Below are 10,730 nucleotides of genomic sequence, written 5' to 3' on the forward strand. Positions count from 1 at the left end.
GAGGAATTGAGGTTGGTTACAGAGTAATTCCATGAAATTGCAAATTGAATTCATGTAGCCAATTTCGTGCCAACCAAACAAATTAGTTTGTAGAATTCGAGATGATTCCACAATTTTAGACCCAAATGATGGGTGTCAAACGAGCTGTAAAAAGGCAGTAAGTCCATGCAGGAGTCTGAGCGAGGTGTTGCTGCTTCAGTCTAATTGCAAATCTCTCTATTGAGACATTCATAGCATTTCATGTTTGCAAAGAATGATGCCGCGAAGAAAATGTGTTTGAAAGATTTCATTATAATTCTTAATTATATAAGTTACCACATATTTTGTTGGGTTTACGATCCAAAACATCGTACCGTACTAGTGCGTGTTTGAATAGTTACATGTTATTTTTCCTCTGTCCGGATGGAGTATAAAAAGCTCTTATTCGTTCGATACTGATACTAGAAAATTAACTTTGGATCAAGCATTGGACAACAAACTACCATAATGTACTCCTTTCCTGCCAAATTCTTCCAAGACACCAACAACAACAAACATCAATCCAGCTGCTAGTCACAAACACTACACATTCAGTTTCCCCCTACCAGACCACTACCAAATTCCATCCACCTTCTTCCAAGAATCCCTTCTGTTATCTTCTCTCTTCTGAACTTCTCAACAGCAGCATCAGTACACACATTCAGACAAGAACAGAGCCACTCCACTCACTGCTCATGCTGACGACCATCTTCTCCTTTCAACTTATCCTCCGCCGGCGCCGGGCCATCCTCCGCCGTCTTCTTATACGTATACCAGCTCGCAATCACCAGGTAAACAGCGAAATTCGCCACGCTAAGCGCGGCGAGCAGCCAGAAGAAGTAATCGAGGTGGCCGACATTCAGATTATCCGGGATCCACCCAACATTGCCGCCTTTCGTCGTCACCTTGCTGACCACGGTGACGAGCAGCGTGCTGAGGTAGCTCCCGAGCGCCACCGTGGTGAGCGCGAGCGCCGAGCACATGCTCCTCATGGCGTCCGGCGCCTGGTCGTAGAAGAACTCGAGCTGCCCCACGAACGTGAACACCTCGGCGGCGCCGATGACGAAGTACTGCGGCACCTGCCAGAAGATGGAGATGGGGATTATATCCTTCTTCCCGTAGAGACCATGGGCGGCGATGGAGCGGAGGCGGACGAGCTCGAGGATGCCGGCGGCGAGCATGGCGAAGATGGAGATCACTAAGCCGATCCCCATCCTCTGCAGCTGCGTGAACCCGCGGGGTTTTCCGGTGACGGAGCGGGCGAGGGGCACGAGGAGCTTGTCGTAGACGGGCACCCAGGCGATGACGGAGAGCGTGTCGAAGATGGAGAGCGAGGCGGAGGGGATCTTGAAATGGGGTCCCATGGAGGCGTCGAGGGTGTTCCCCTGGAGCACGAAGAGGGTGCCCATCTGGCCGTAGACGGTGGCGAAGACGATGCCGCTCGCCCAGATCGGGAGCAGCCGCACCACGCTCTTCAGCTCCTCCACCTGCGTCACCGTGCACAGCCGCCACGACGAGCTCGCCGGCGCCGGAGACGAAGAAGCGGATTTCTTGTCGGAATCGGTCTCGATGGCGGCCCTGTCGAGGAAGGCGAACTGCGGGGTGTGCTCGAGCTTGCGGCTGCCCTCGATGCCGGACTCCTTGTCCGCCGTCTCGTGCAGCGCCGAGGGGTCCTCCGGCAACGGGAGGCTCCATTTCCGGGCGGCGGCGACGAGCACCTGGGCGACGCGCGTCAGGGGCGACCCGCCGGGCCGCTGGTGGCGGTAGAGCGGGGTGCCGACAAAGAAGCTGCCGACGGCGATGGCCATGACGACGGCGGGGATGCCGAAGCCCCAGCTCCAGCCGACGTGGGTCTGCACGTAGACGAGCACCGACGAGGCCACGAGCGCGCCGATGTTGATGGAGAAGTAGAACCAGTTGAAGAAGCTGCTCTTGCTGCGGCGCTCCAGAGCGTCGTGCTCGTCGAACTGGTCGGCGCCGAACGAGGACACGCACGGCTTGATGCCGCCGGTGCCTAAAGCGATTAAGTAGAGCGCCACGAACACCGCCGCCGTCTGCCCCGACGTCGGCGAGCACGTCCCGCCGGTGCAGGTCGGCACCAGGCCGTGCACCGAGGTCGCCATCGTCAGCAGCCCCAGCCCCTGCATCAAATTAGATCGACATTACAGATAATACAGATTATCAAAAAGAGAAATTGAGCTTAGATTTGTGATTTCTTACGAGGATGTAGATGATCATGAAGGAGGCGATGGTCCAGAAGCGGCCGAGGTAGGCGTCGGCGAGGAAGGCGCCGATGAGGGGCGTGATGTAGCAGGTGCCGGACCAGTTGGTGACGCTGTTGGCGGCCAGGGCGTTCTCCATGCCCAGACGGTCCTTCATGAAGTTCACCAGGTTCGTGCTCATGCCGTAGTACGCCAGACGCTCGCAGCACTCGTTCGCTGCGGATTTCAATTTCGTTCCATTCAGTCAATCAATCGCCATGGATTCAAGCAGGAAGGAAGGACACCAAGAACAATGGGGTACGGGGTACCGAGGATGTAGGGGCAGGCGCGCCAGTTGCCGGTGTTCTCCTTGAGGGCCGGGTTGCCTTTGAGGTCCACGGTGCCGTCTTGGGTGTACATCTCTGCTGCTGCCACCTCCCCCATGGCTGGACCTGGACTGCCTGCTCTGCTCTAACTCTTCTCTTCTTGCTGCTTCGGACAGAGATTCAGAGTAGCTGCAGCTGCTTCCTGCCAAGTTATTCATTTAACTGAAATGAGATGGAATTTTAATCTGGATTGCAAGACACTACTACTCCACTCAAGGGGATTATGATAATCTAGACAAGAACTTGGGTCTAATTTGAGACGGGGCTGAATGGAATGGACCAGAGCTGCTAGTCCTCTGTTCCTCACTCTCCCTCAACAGACACCTACTACTGCCTGGTTAAGCTAGCCAGTGGTCACATACTAGCTAGCTATGAACACTGGAATCAAAGAAGACGAACCCAATTGTATCTAGCAAACTCCCCTGTTGATTAATCAGAGCAAACAAGTTCCTGCATCGATACTGCGAAGCAGAAACAGATACCAAGGTATACCTGCTGGAATTCAACGGGCTACAACATACAGTGAGGATTCAGCTGAATCTGAATCCGAATCCTCACTCGCAGTTGCAGCAGTGAGACGCACGTCCATCAATTCCATCCATGTAAGCTGCAAGACGAGGACGAAGAAGAAGAAGATAGCTAGCTAGGCAAGGTAGCAACGAAAGAAGAGCCCAGATATATCTCCAGTTCCAGCCAGCAGCCAGCAGCTGTACTAGGGACCAACCAGCCAAAGCAAGTTTTCCTTTTGCAGGAGACTGCCTACACGGCTACACCCACCATACTTTCAAGGACTGTGGAGTAGTAGGATCTTCTTCTCCGTGCCGACTGACTCGTGTGGCAGCAATCCAATGCAACGCAACACGTTTGAATCTTCAGAAACGACCCGTGTTTTGTCCAGACCAGGAATGTATGTACAAGTGGCGTAGACGAAGAAGAGCCGTTCTGAGCTCATCTCATCTGATCTTGATCTTGATCTCTTGGGGGGGTGTGTGCTGTGGCTGGCAGCTAGCGTGGGGCCTGGAAGGAATCTTAAGAGCAAAAGGAGCTCTGGTTGTTGTGATTAGCATTCGATCCATCGATCTCCTCACTCTACTCCTTCAGTAGCTAGTGGTGGCACTCCTTTTCTTTTTTTTCGAGGGAGTGGCACACTCTTTCTTGAAGATTTGCAAAGGTGAGACAATAATGCAAAGCTTGCAACTCCCTATGATGGAGATGTTGGACGTGGACCAGCAGAAATTTTTTCTCTCTTTTTTTTTGGGTGAATTTTGTCCGCCGGCTTTTAATTCTTTCCATGGTTTCATCCAATTCTAGTGTTCTTTCCATGGGTGTTCTTATAATTCTTTTAATGTAATCTCTAGTGAGTTACAAGTGGCATCATGGTAATCATGTTGCTGTTAAGGCTGTAAAAAGAACACTAGAATTATGCAACTCAAGATTGGGTGAGGTACAGGTGAAAGCTCAGCCATGGGCACTGGTTAGTTTATTTTTCTGTGCCATAATCTCCATCACAGTGAAAAGGTCTGATTAGCTAGCACCACAAAGATAGTACTAACAGCAGGAGTACACTACTTAACAACCTAGGAGTAGTCAAGAGGCAGCAGAAAGAAGGGCACGCAACAGCAAACAGTGACGTGCGCTGACTTGGACTAAACAGCGCACGCCCGCACGCATGATGCCATCCTTCCTTTCCTACGTTCCCACTGCGGACAAGGACGCAGCCTCTTGTCTGCAGAAGAATTCTGCGTCCAGAACACGATTTGGATGAAACAAGTATTTTTCTTTACTTTTCTTTTCTTTTCTGGATGAAACAAGTATTTTTATTTTCTTTTCAATTGGTGCTCAGCTGAATTAGGCTCCCGTCAAAAAGCACCTTGGGTGGCTGACTTGTGGGCCAACGAGTGGTGGAACCCACATGTCAGTCACCCAAAGTCAAAAGTCATGTGAAGTTATTTCACGCCCTAAATTTCTTCCACGGCTGGGGCACAAAGGATCAACACTCACCAGGTGTCATCCATGACAAAATGTTTCTCTTTGCAGGTTGTTTGTTTGCTTGCTCGACTGGTTGGACGAATGAGCTGTTATCACTTATCAATCACAATCAGTCTTCCATGACAGATGACATTACGGAACTTTCACAAGTAAAATCAAAACAAACAAACAAACAAACTCCAATAGTACCTGTCCTTGTAAGAAAATGATCACTGGTGGGCTCAATACATAAGAATCTTGAAGTAATCCGAAAACGATTTGAATGAAATTTCTATTCTTTTTGGTGGTCTGAATTAAGCTCCCGTCCAAAAACGGCTGGGGGCCCGGATCAAGCATGACTCATCACGTATATCAGTGCTTGAATTGATTGATCGCAGGCTGTTTGTTTGCTTGATTTGGTGGACGAATGAACTATCAGTCGACAACCATCATCAGTCTTCCATGACAGATGACATTATTGACGTTTCCCAGGCAAAAAAAAATTAAAATACACCAGTTCATGAAATCAGCAAAAATGAGCACTTTAATCACGAAATCGAAAAACGCACACTTAGACCCTTAAACTAGGACCATTATGTCACTTGAGTCAAAAACGGTTCGAAGAGTTTTAAACACGTCACGTGGCCGTCACGTCGGCTTCGGCCAGGACCACCACGAGCTGCTACTCGATTTTCTCAGTTTTTTTTTTACAAAATCACCATGCCCGAGCCGGCCGCGAGGGGCAAAGCGGCCACGCCCAGACGGGGATCTTAGGACCCTGAGAACCACGCCACCGCCGCCGCCTCGCCTAAGGTTGCTATCAAGTCCACAATGTTTAATTTTGACGAGAGGACGCCGGTGAAGGGGTCACCGAAGCCAACGTGGTGATCACGTGGCGTGTTTAATTCTCACCGAACCGTTTTTGGACTAAAGTGACACGCTAGTTCCAGTTTAAGGGTTTAAGTGTGCGTTTTCCGAGTTCATGGATTAAAGTGTTCATTTTTGCCGAGTTCATGGACTGGTGGTGAATTTTACTCCCAAAAAAATTACTCCCTCCGATTCATATTACTTGTCGAAATATTACATGTATCTAAACGTTTTTTAGACATAGATACATTCATATTTAGACAAATTTGAGACAATTATGGATCAGATGGAGCAACAAAGAGACTCCAATACTACCTGTCGTTGTAAATAAAATGATCATTGGTGTGGTCAATGGTACATAAGAATCTTAATTAATTTCGGCCTAGCTAAGAGTCCTACTACAGTAGTATAAGATCCAATACTCCTTTACTAATGGAAACTCTAAGCAATACTAGTACTACTCCCTCCCATCCATATTAATTGTCTCAAATTCGTATGGATGTATCTGTATATCTAAAAAGTTGTTCAGGTACATATAATATTTCGGCAATTAATATGAATCGGAGGGGCAGTACTTTGTTTTGCTTGCTTGCTTTCTGTTGGACACCTACCTGATCAACCTCCCAGAATAAAATTATATATTAACCTGCCTGTTTATGTAGAGGTTAAATAACTGAGGATGATGCATGTGTGAACAAACAACCCAGTCAGCTTTATTACAGATTAATCACTCCCTGCCTGTTTACCAAGAAAACACAAGCAACGGTCGGCCCAAAGGGAGTGTCGTGGACGTACGATGAATAGATGACTAATTGCCAAGCGGCCAGAAAAATGAAATAATCTCAATTAACAAGAAACTTGGAATTCATCGAGCGACTATCAGTACTAGTATTATTATTCGTCGATGGATGTTATGTTATTTTACAGCCGGGAGGGGTGAAATTATCACACGAACACAGCCGGTTAATATTTGCGGCCAAATAGGAGTAGTGCTGTACTGTATCTGTATTCCTGTAGAGAGGAAACGGTCTCTGAATCCCATTCATTCGGTCGACATTCATTCAGTCTCCCCTTTCCAACAACCGGAATGAAAATTACTTAAAACGGAGAGAAGACAAAGGAAAGGATCCCCCCAATATACGGACGAACGATCGATTAAGCACTGCACTAACAACAACAGCTAGTTCGTTCGTTCGCCCAAGACGAAGATCCTTGTCAAGTTCTGAACCGAAAAGGAGACTAGACCGCATGGAATGAACGCGTGATGGAAGCTATGATGGACGAGGGCAGGAGGAGTTAAATCTTACCTGGGACGGAAACGGCGGCGGAATCGATCAGAGTAGGGGATCTCTCCTGTCTTCCTTATTAATTGGTTCGTCGGAATCGGACGAAATTCCCCTCGATCGATCTGCAGCTTCTGCAATCAGCACTGCCGGCTTTCCTCTCCTCTCTTCGGGCCGGCCGGCCGGCTGGTCTGTTGTGTGACTGACTGATTTGTGTTGTCTGAATATCCCTGCCCGACCCACACTACACGGGTCTGTATTTATAGTAGCAAGGAGCCAACGCAAAGGAAGGAAGGAGCCTCAAGTCACATAGATTAGCCCATAGATTAGGCAGGCAGGCAGGAGTGTATCTCTCTCGTCCCAGATGACCTTGATTACGACTCCAATTAACAAACAAACAAGATGGTCTCGTCTGAAATCTCCGGCGGATCAACTTTCCATTGGCGCCGAGACCTCCTACAGGTCAGTCAGAGATACGTACGTAGACGTACAATGATTCCTTTTTCTTTACGGCCAGTATAAAACCAAAAGTACGTATATACTCACTCAGTCTCATAATTCTTGTCTCAAATTTGCCTAAAAATGAATGTATCTAGTCTTAAAAAACGTTTAGATACATGTAATATTTCGACAAGAATTATGAGACGGAGGTAGTAGATACTTACAGACTACATATTACATTACAGAGTGAACGCAACGCACCCGCCGTTTTCCTGATTTGTGAGCTTTGATTATTAGTAGAGATGGATGGGCGTCAGGGCTACGGCGTTCGTTGCGAGTATAGGATTATTGAATTCCTCTTTGAAATGAGGACCCCCGTTTAATGCACGATGGGCTCATATCTTTGCTCCTATGCTCGTATCCTATTTCCTTTCCTTGGACTGCGATTGGGCGGGTGCTTTTTTTTTCTGTGAAGTCAACGATCCTGGGTTGGTCAGATTGGGCTCGGCCCATTTTCTATCGAACTTGGGCCTCTCTTCACACCCATCGCTTCTTCTTCTTCTCTCCTCCGAGCAGGCCTGCAGCAACGGACTGCGCCGTGATGTAAAAGAACCAGAGTTCATATGCGTCCGGCTCGTCAGGCCCAAGTTACTCTGTTAGCAGGAAGCCCATGCAGTTCTTACTGTTGAAGCCTAAGCCCGTTTTACTGTATTTTGTTGTTGAACAGCATGTATTTTCCACTTCTTCTTTTTTGAAAGTGGCGGTGTGTTACATAATAAAGTTTGCATTAAAATCATGCATAACTTGGCACATCGTGTAGGACGACACAGAATCACAAAACACCACCTCTCGACACACTACAACGACATCAACGGACAATACAATTTCCTACATTTCATAGATAAACGTTGCAAACTATCCACCGCCAAGCATGGGATAAGTACGTCAAGTTATGTGAAAAACGTTTTTAAGTGATTGTTTTGATTCCCACCTTTGATTTGCGCCCGCACATTTTCAGGTTCGATAATGCACCTGGATACTCTAACCATTCAAGTGTTTTAGAGACAAAATGAGTTAGAGAAACCGAATTGCAACTCGTTCTTCCTTTTCAGATTTCTATACAATTAATTACTCCCTCCGATCCATATTACTTGTCGAAATATTACATGTATGTATCTGGACGTTTTTTAGACTTAGATACATCCATATTTAAGCAAATCTGAGACAATTAATATGTATAAGAGGGAGTACATCATTTATTTATTTATTCTCGAATCTCAGCTGCTCAGCTCCACCCCACTCACTCTTAGGATTGTACCGTTAAATATTTTTAGGTTCAATTTGTATTCTGAAAAGCCAAAAAAGTATCTAACGAAATACGAAATACTTTTTATGCCACAAACGTTATACGGAGTATATTGATACAATTGATGGTCAAAGTTGTACTTTTAGAAATACATGCATGAAACGGAAAGAGTACCATGTACTACCGTGGCATATGTGGCTAGTCAGCTAGTCCCCTCTATCCTAACAATCCATAAAAGCTAGTACGAACTACTAACAGATCCATGCAAGTTAGGTCGCCGCCTCATCACCAGTTAATTAATTGGGAAAATTTGCTGGAGTACACCGTTATTTTGTGGCCTTTGTCAAAACACACCGTCGGAATGTGTTTTTGCCCAGTACCATTACAATTTTGTGGACATTTGCTGGAACACACTGCATCGACTAAAATTAACAATTTGACATTTTTACTTGGGCGACAACCATCTTAAATCCGATTTTGAACACTTTTTTCCTTTGTACGAATCGATATTTGACATCTACTAGGGTTCGCTGTTGGTTGGGGTGGGCATTTGTCCCTATGTTGCTGCACTCTGTAGGATAGGAAAACGCTTCGAACAAAGAGTTTGAAAAATTCTAGACACATTTGCTAAAGGGTAGAATGATAATTCAATGTGAAAGAAAAGTCAAACTTTCCGTTTTGGACCATACAATGTGTTCTAGCAAATGTCCACAAAATTGTAATGGTACTGGACAAAGACACATTCCGGCGGTGTGTTTCAGCAAAAGCCACGAAATAACGATGTCCTCTAACCAATTTTCTCTTAATTAATTAAGCAACCATTGGCACATGGTGTAAGTCTCATCAGCGATGGGCATCGATCTCAAGGAAGACTGGGCTGGATCATGCATGAGACCTTCAATTCCAGTCAAAGCTAGCGCCAGCTGATCAGCATCGATCCGGTATTCTTGTTACTTAACCAACTTGTTTATATACACTAATATGTGCCATGGTACTTATATAGATGTGTTTGTTATTCAGAAAGGTCCATCGACAGTCTTAATAAAAAAGATCCCTACCTTGGCTCTGCTTTTCAAATTTGTTTAATACTATATAATACATATTTGGGTCTACCCAATGCATCTGATGGTCACATGGTTAGAGACGAGTAGCGCATGCTTTCGGCAATAAATTGATTAATTTCCTCTTGATCTATATAACCCAAGCAAGGAATTACTAGTATTGTTTTTACAATTGAAGAAATTAACCATAGGTTCCATGGAATTAGCTGGTAGGAATAGATCGAGCAAGGTAATTAATTAACTGCAAGGACACTAGCAAGAACTTCAGGTGAATTATCAACACGCATGGAGAGCTTAATTTCTTTTTTTTTTGCGAGGAGAGAGAGAGAGCTTAATTTCTACTTGTGTTGATCATGATTCATGAACTTTTGAATAGTAGAAGATAAGAACAGAGGCACTACTAACCTCTGGCATATACGTAATCGCGTCTCAAGCTCGATCTCGAGTGATTGATCATGCATGCTGTTGCTTATGAAACATCCAACAAATCGTCAGCAGAACATGATAGACTTGGAGCAATCGATTGACAGCATACCTTGTAACAGAAACCTGCAGCTCATTCAAGCATGGAGATGAAGACGATCGATCGAAGCAACAAATAGCGAGTTAGCTAGCAATGGAATTAATGGAATGCTTAGTGTAGTAATGGCTAGAGGAAGCCTCCAAAAGGATCGCATGATCCGTCGTCGACAATCAGCAGACGATGACGAACACCATTAATGGAGTCGAAGGATCAATGCGATCCCTTTGGATGCTTCCCCAAGACATTGTTGCCCTCTCGCTCTCATACAATATTTCTCTCTCTAAGAAGAGAGAAGAGACAGAGGTGTTGTGCAAGAAAGCTTCAGAGGTCCTTATATATAGGTACTTAAGCAACCTTGCTTAAGTTTTGCCCATAAGTTTCTTCCACGGTTGCTTTTCACCAAATACATTTCGATTAATTTATTTTGCCCATTCTTCTTTTCCCATGGATTTCTCGTGTTGATAAGATCTAAAGAGGTTTTATTTATTTATTCACGCCGCTAATCAAGAAAAGCAGATTTTCTGAGTATGGGCATCTCCAGTTAATGATGATTCTTCTGCTTTTCTTCCAAACTTTAAACCCATGATCTGAATTCCCAAATATGCACTGAGCTTATAATGATAGTACCAGATATAGAATTTGGCAATTTGCAGCCACAGTATTTTTAAACTTCATT

At 45.7% G+C, this 10,730-nt stretch overlaps 1 protein-coding gene and 1 non-coding gene across 3 annotated transcripts; both read right to left on the reverse strand.

The window, feature by feature from the left end:
* Nucleotides 1-427: 427 nt before the first annotated feature.
* Nucleotides 428-6,969, reverse strand: LOC100837483 (protein NRT1/ PTR FAMILY 8.2). 2 transcript variants are annotated; one of them, XM_010232142.3, is made up of 4 exons: nt 6,748-6,969; nt 2,549-2,747; nt 2,239-2,456; nt 428-2,159 (listed from the first exon to the last, which is right to left on the reverse strand). In XM_010232142.3, exons 2-4 carry the CDS (start codon nt 2,661-2,663, stop codon nt 705-707), a joined length of 1,788 nt encoding a protein of 595 aa, XP_010230444.1. In that variant the 5' UTR covers nt 2,664-2,747; nt 6,748-6,969; the 3' UTR covers nt 428-704. The 2 variants fall into 2 exon arrangements, with proteins under 2 accessions (XP_010230444.1, XP_003568460.1); XM_003568412.4 differs by lacking the exon at nt 6,748-6,969 and adding an exon at nt 3,098-3,734.
* Nucleotides 6,970-10,159: 3,190 nt separating this feature from the next.
* Nucleotides 10,160-10,318, reverse strand: MIR393A (microRNA MIR393a). The gene has a single exon (NR_126894.1). It is a non-coding gene; the product is annotated as a microRNA MIR393a (primary transcript).
* Nucleotides 10,319-10,730: the final 412 nt, after the last annotated feature.

The sequence above is a fragment of the Brachypodium distachyon genome, chromosome 2, assembly GCF_000005505.3.
Source record: "Brachypodium distachyon strain Bd21 chromosome 2, Brachypodium_distachyon_v3.0, whole genome shotgun sequence".
Lineage (NCBI taxonomy): Eukaryota > Viridiplantae > Streptophyta > Magnoliopsida > Poales > Poaceae > Brachypodium > Brachypodium distachyon.

What these genes read in the sequence shown, in the direction of transcription:
- LOC100837483 (XM_010232142.3), bottom strand. Translation starts at nt 2,663, where the DNA reads ATGGGGGAGGTGGCAGCAGCAGAGATGTACACCCAAGACGGCACCGTG. An exon ending in CGCCTGCCCCTACATCCTCG is followed by an intron (nt 2,457 to 2,548) that starts GTACCCCGTACC and finishes TGAAATCCGCAG; the next exon opens with CGAACGAGTGCTGCGAGCGT. An exon ending in TCATGATCATCTACATCCTC is followed by an intron (nt 2,160 to 2,238) that starts GTAAGAAATCAC and finishes AATTTGATGCAG; the next exon opens with GGGCTGGGGCTGCTGACGAT.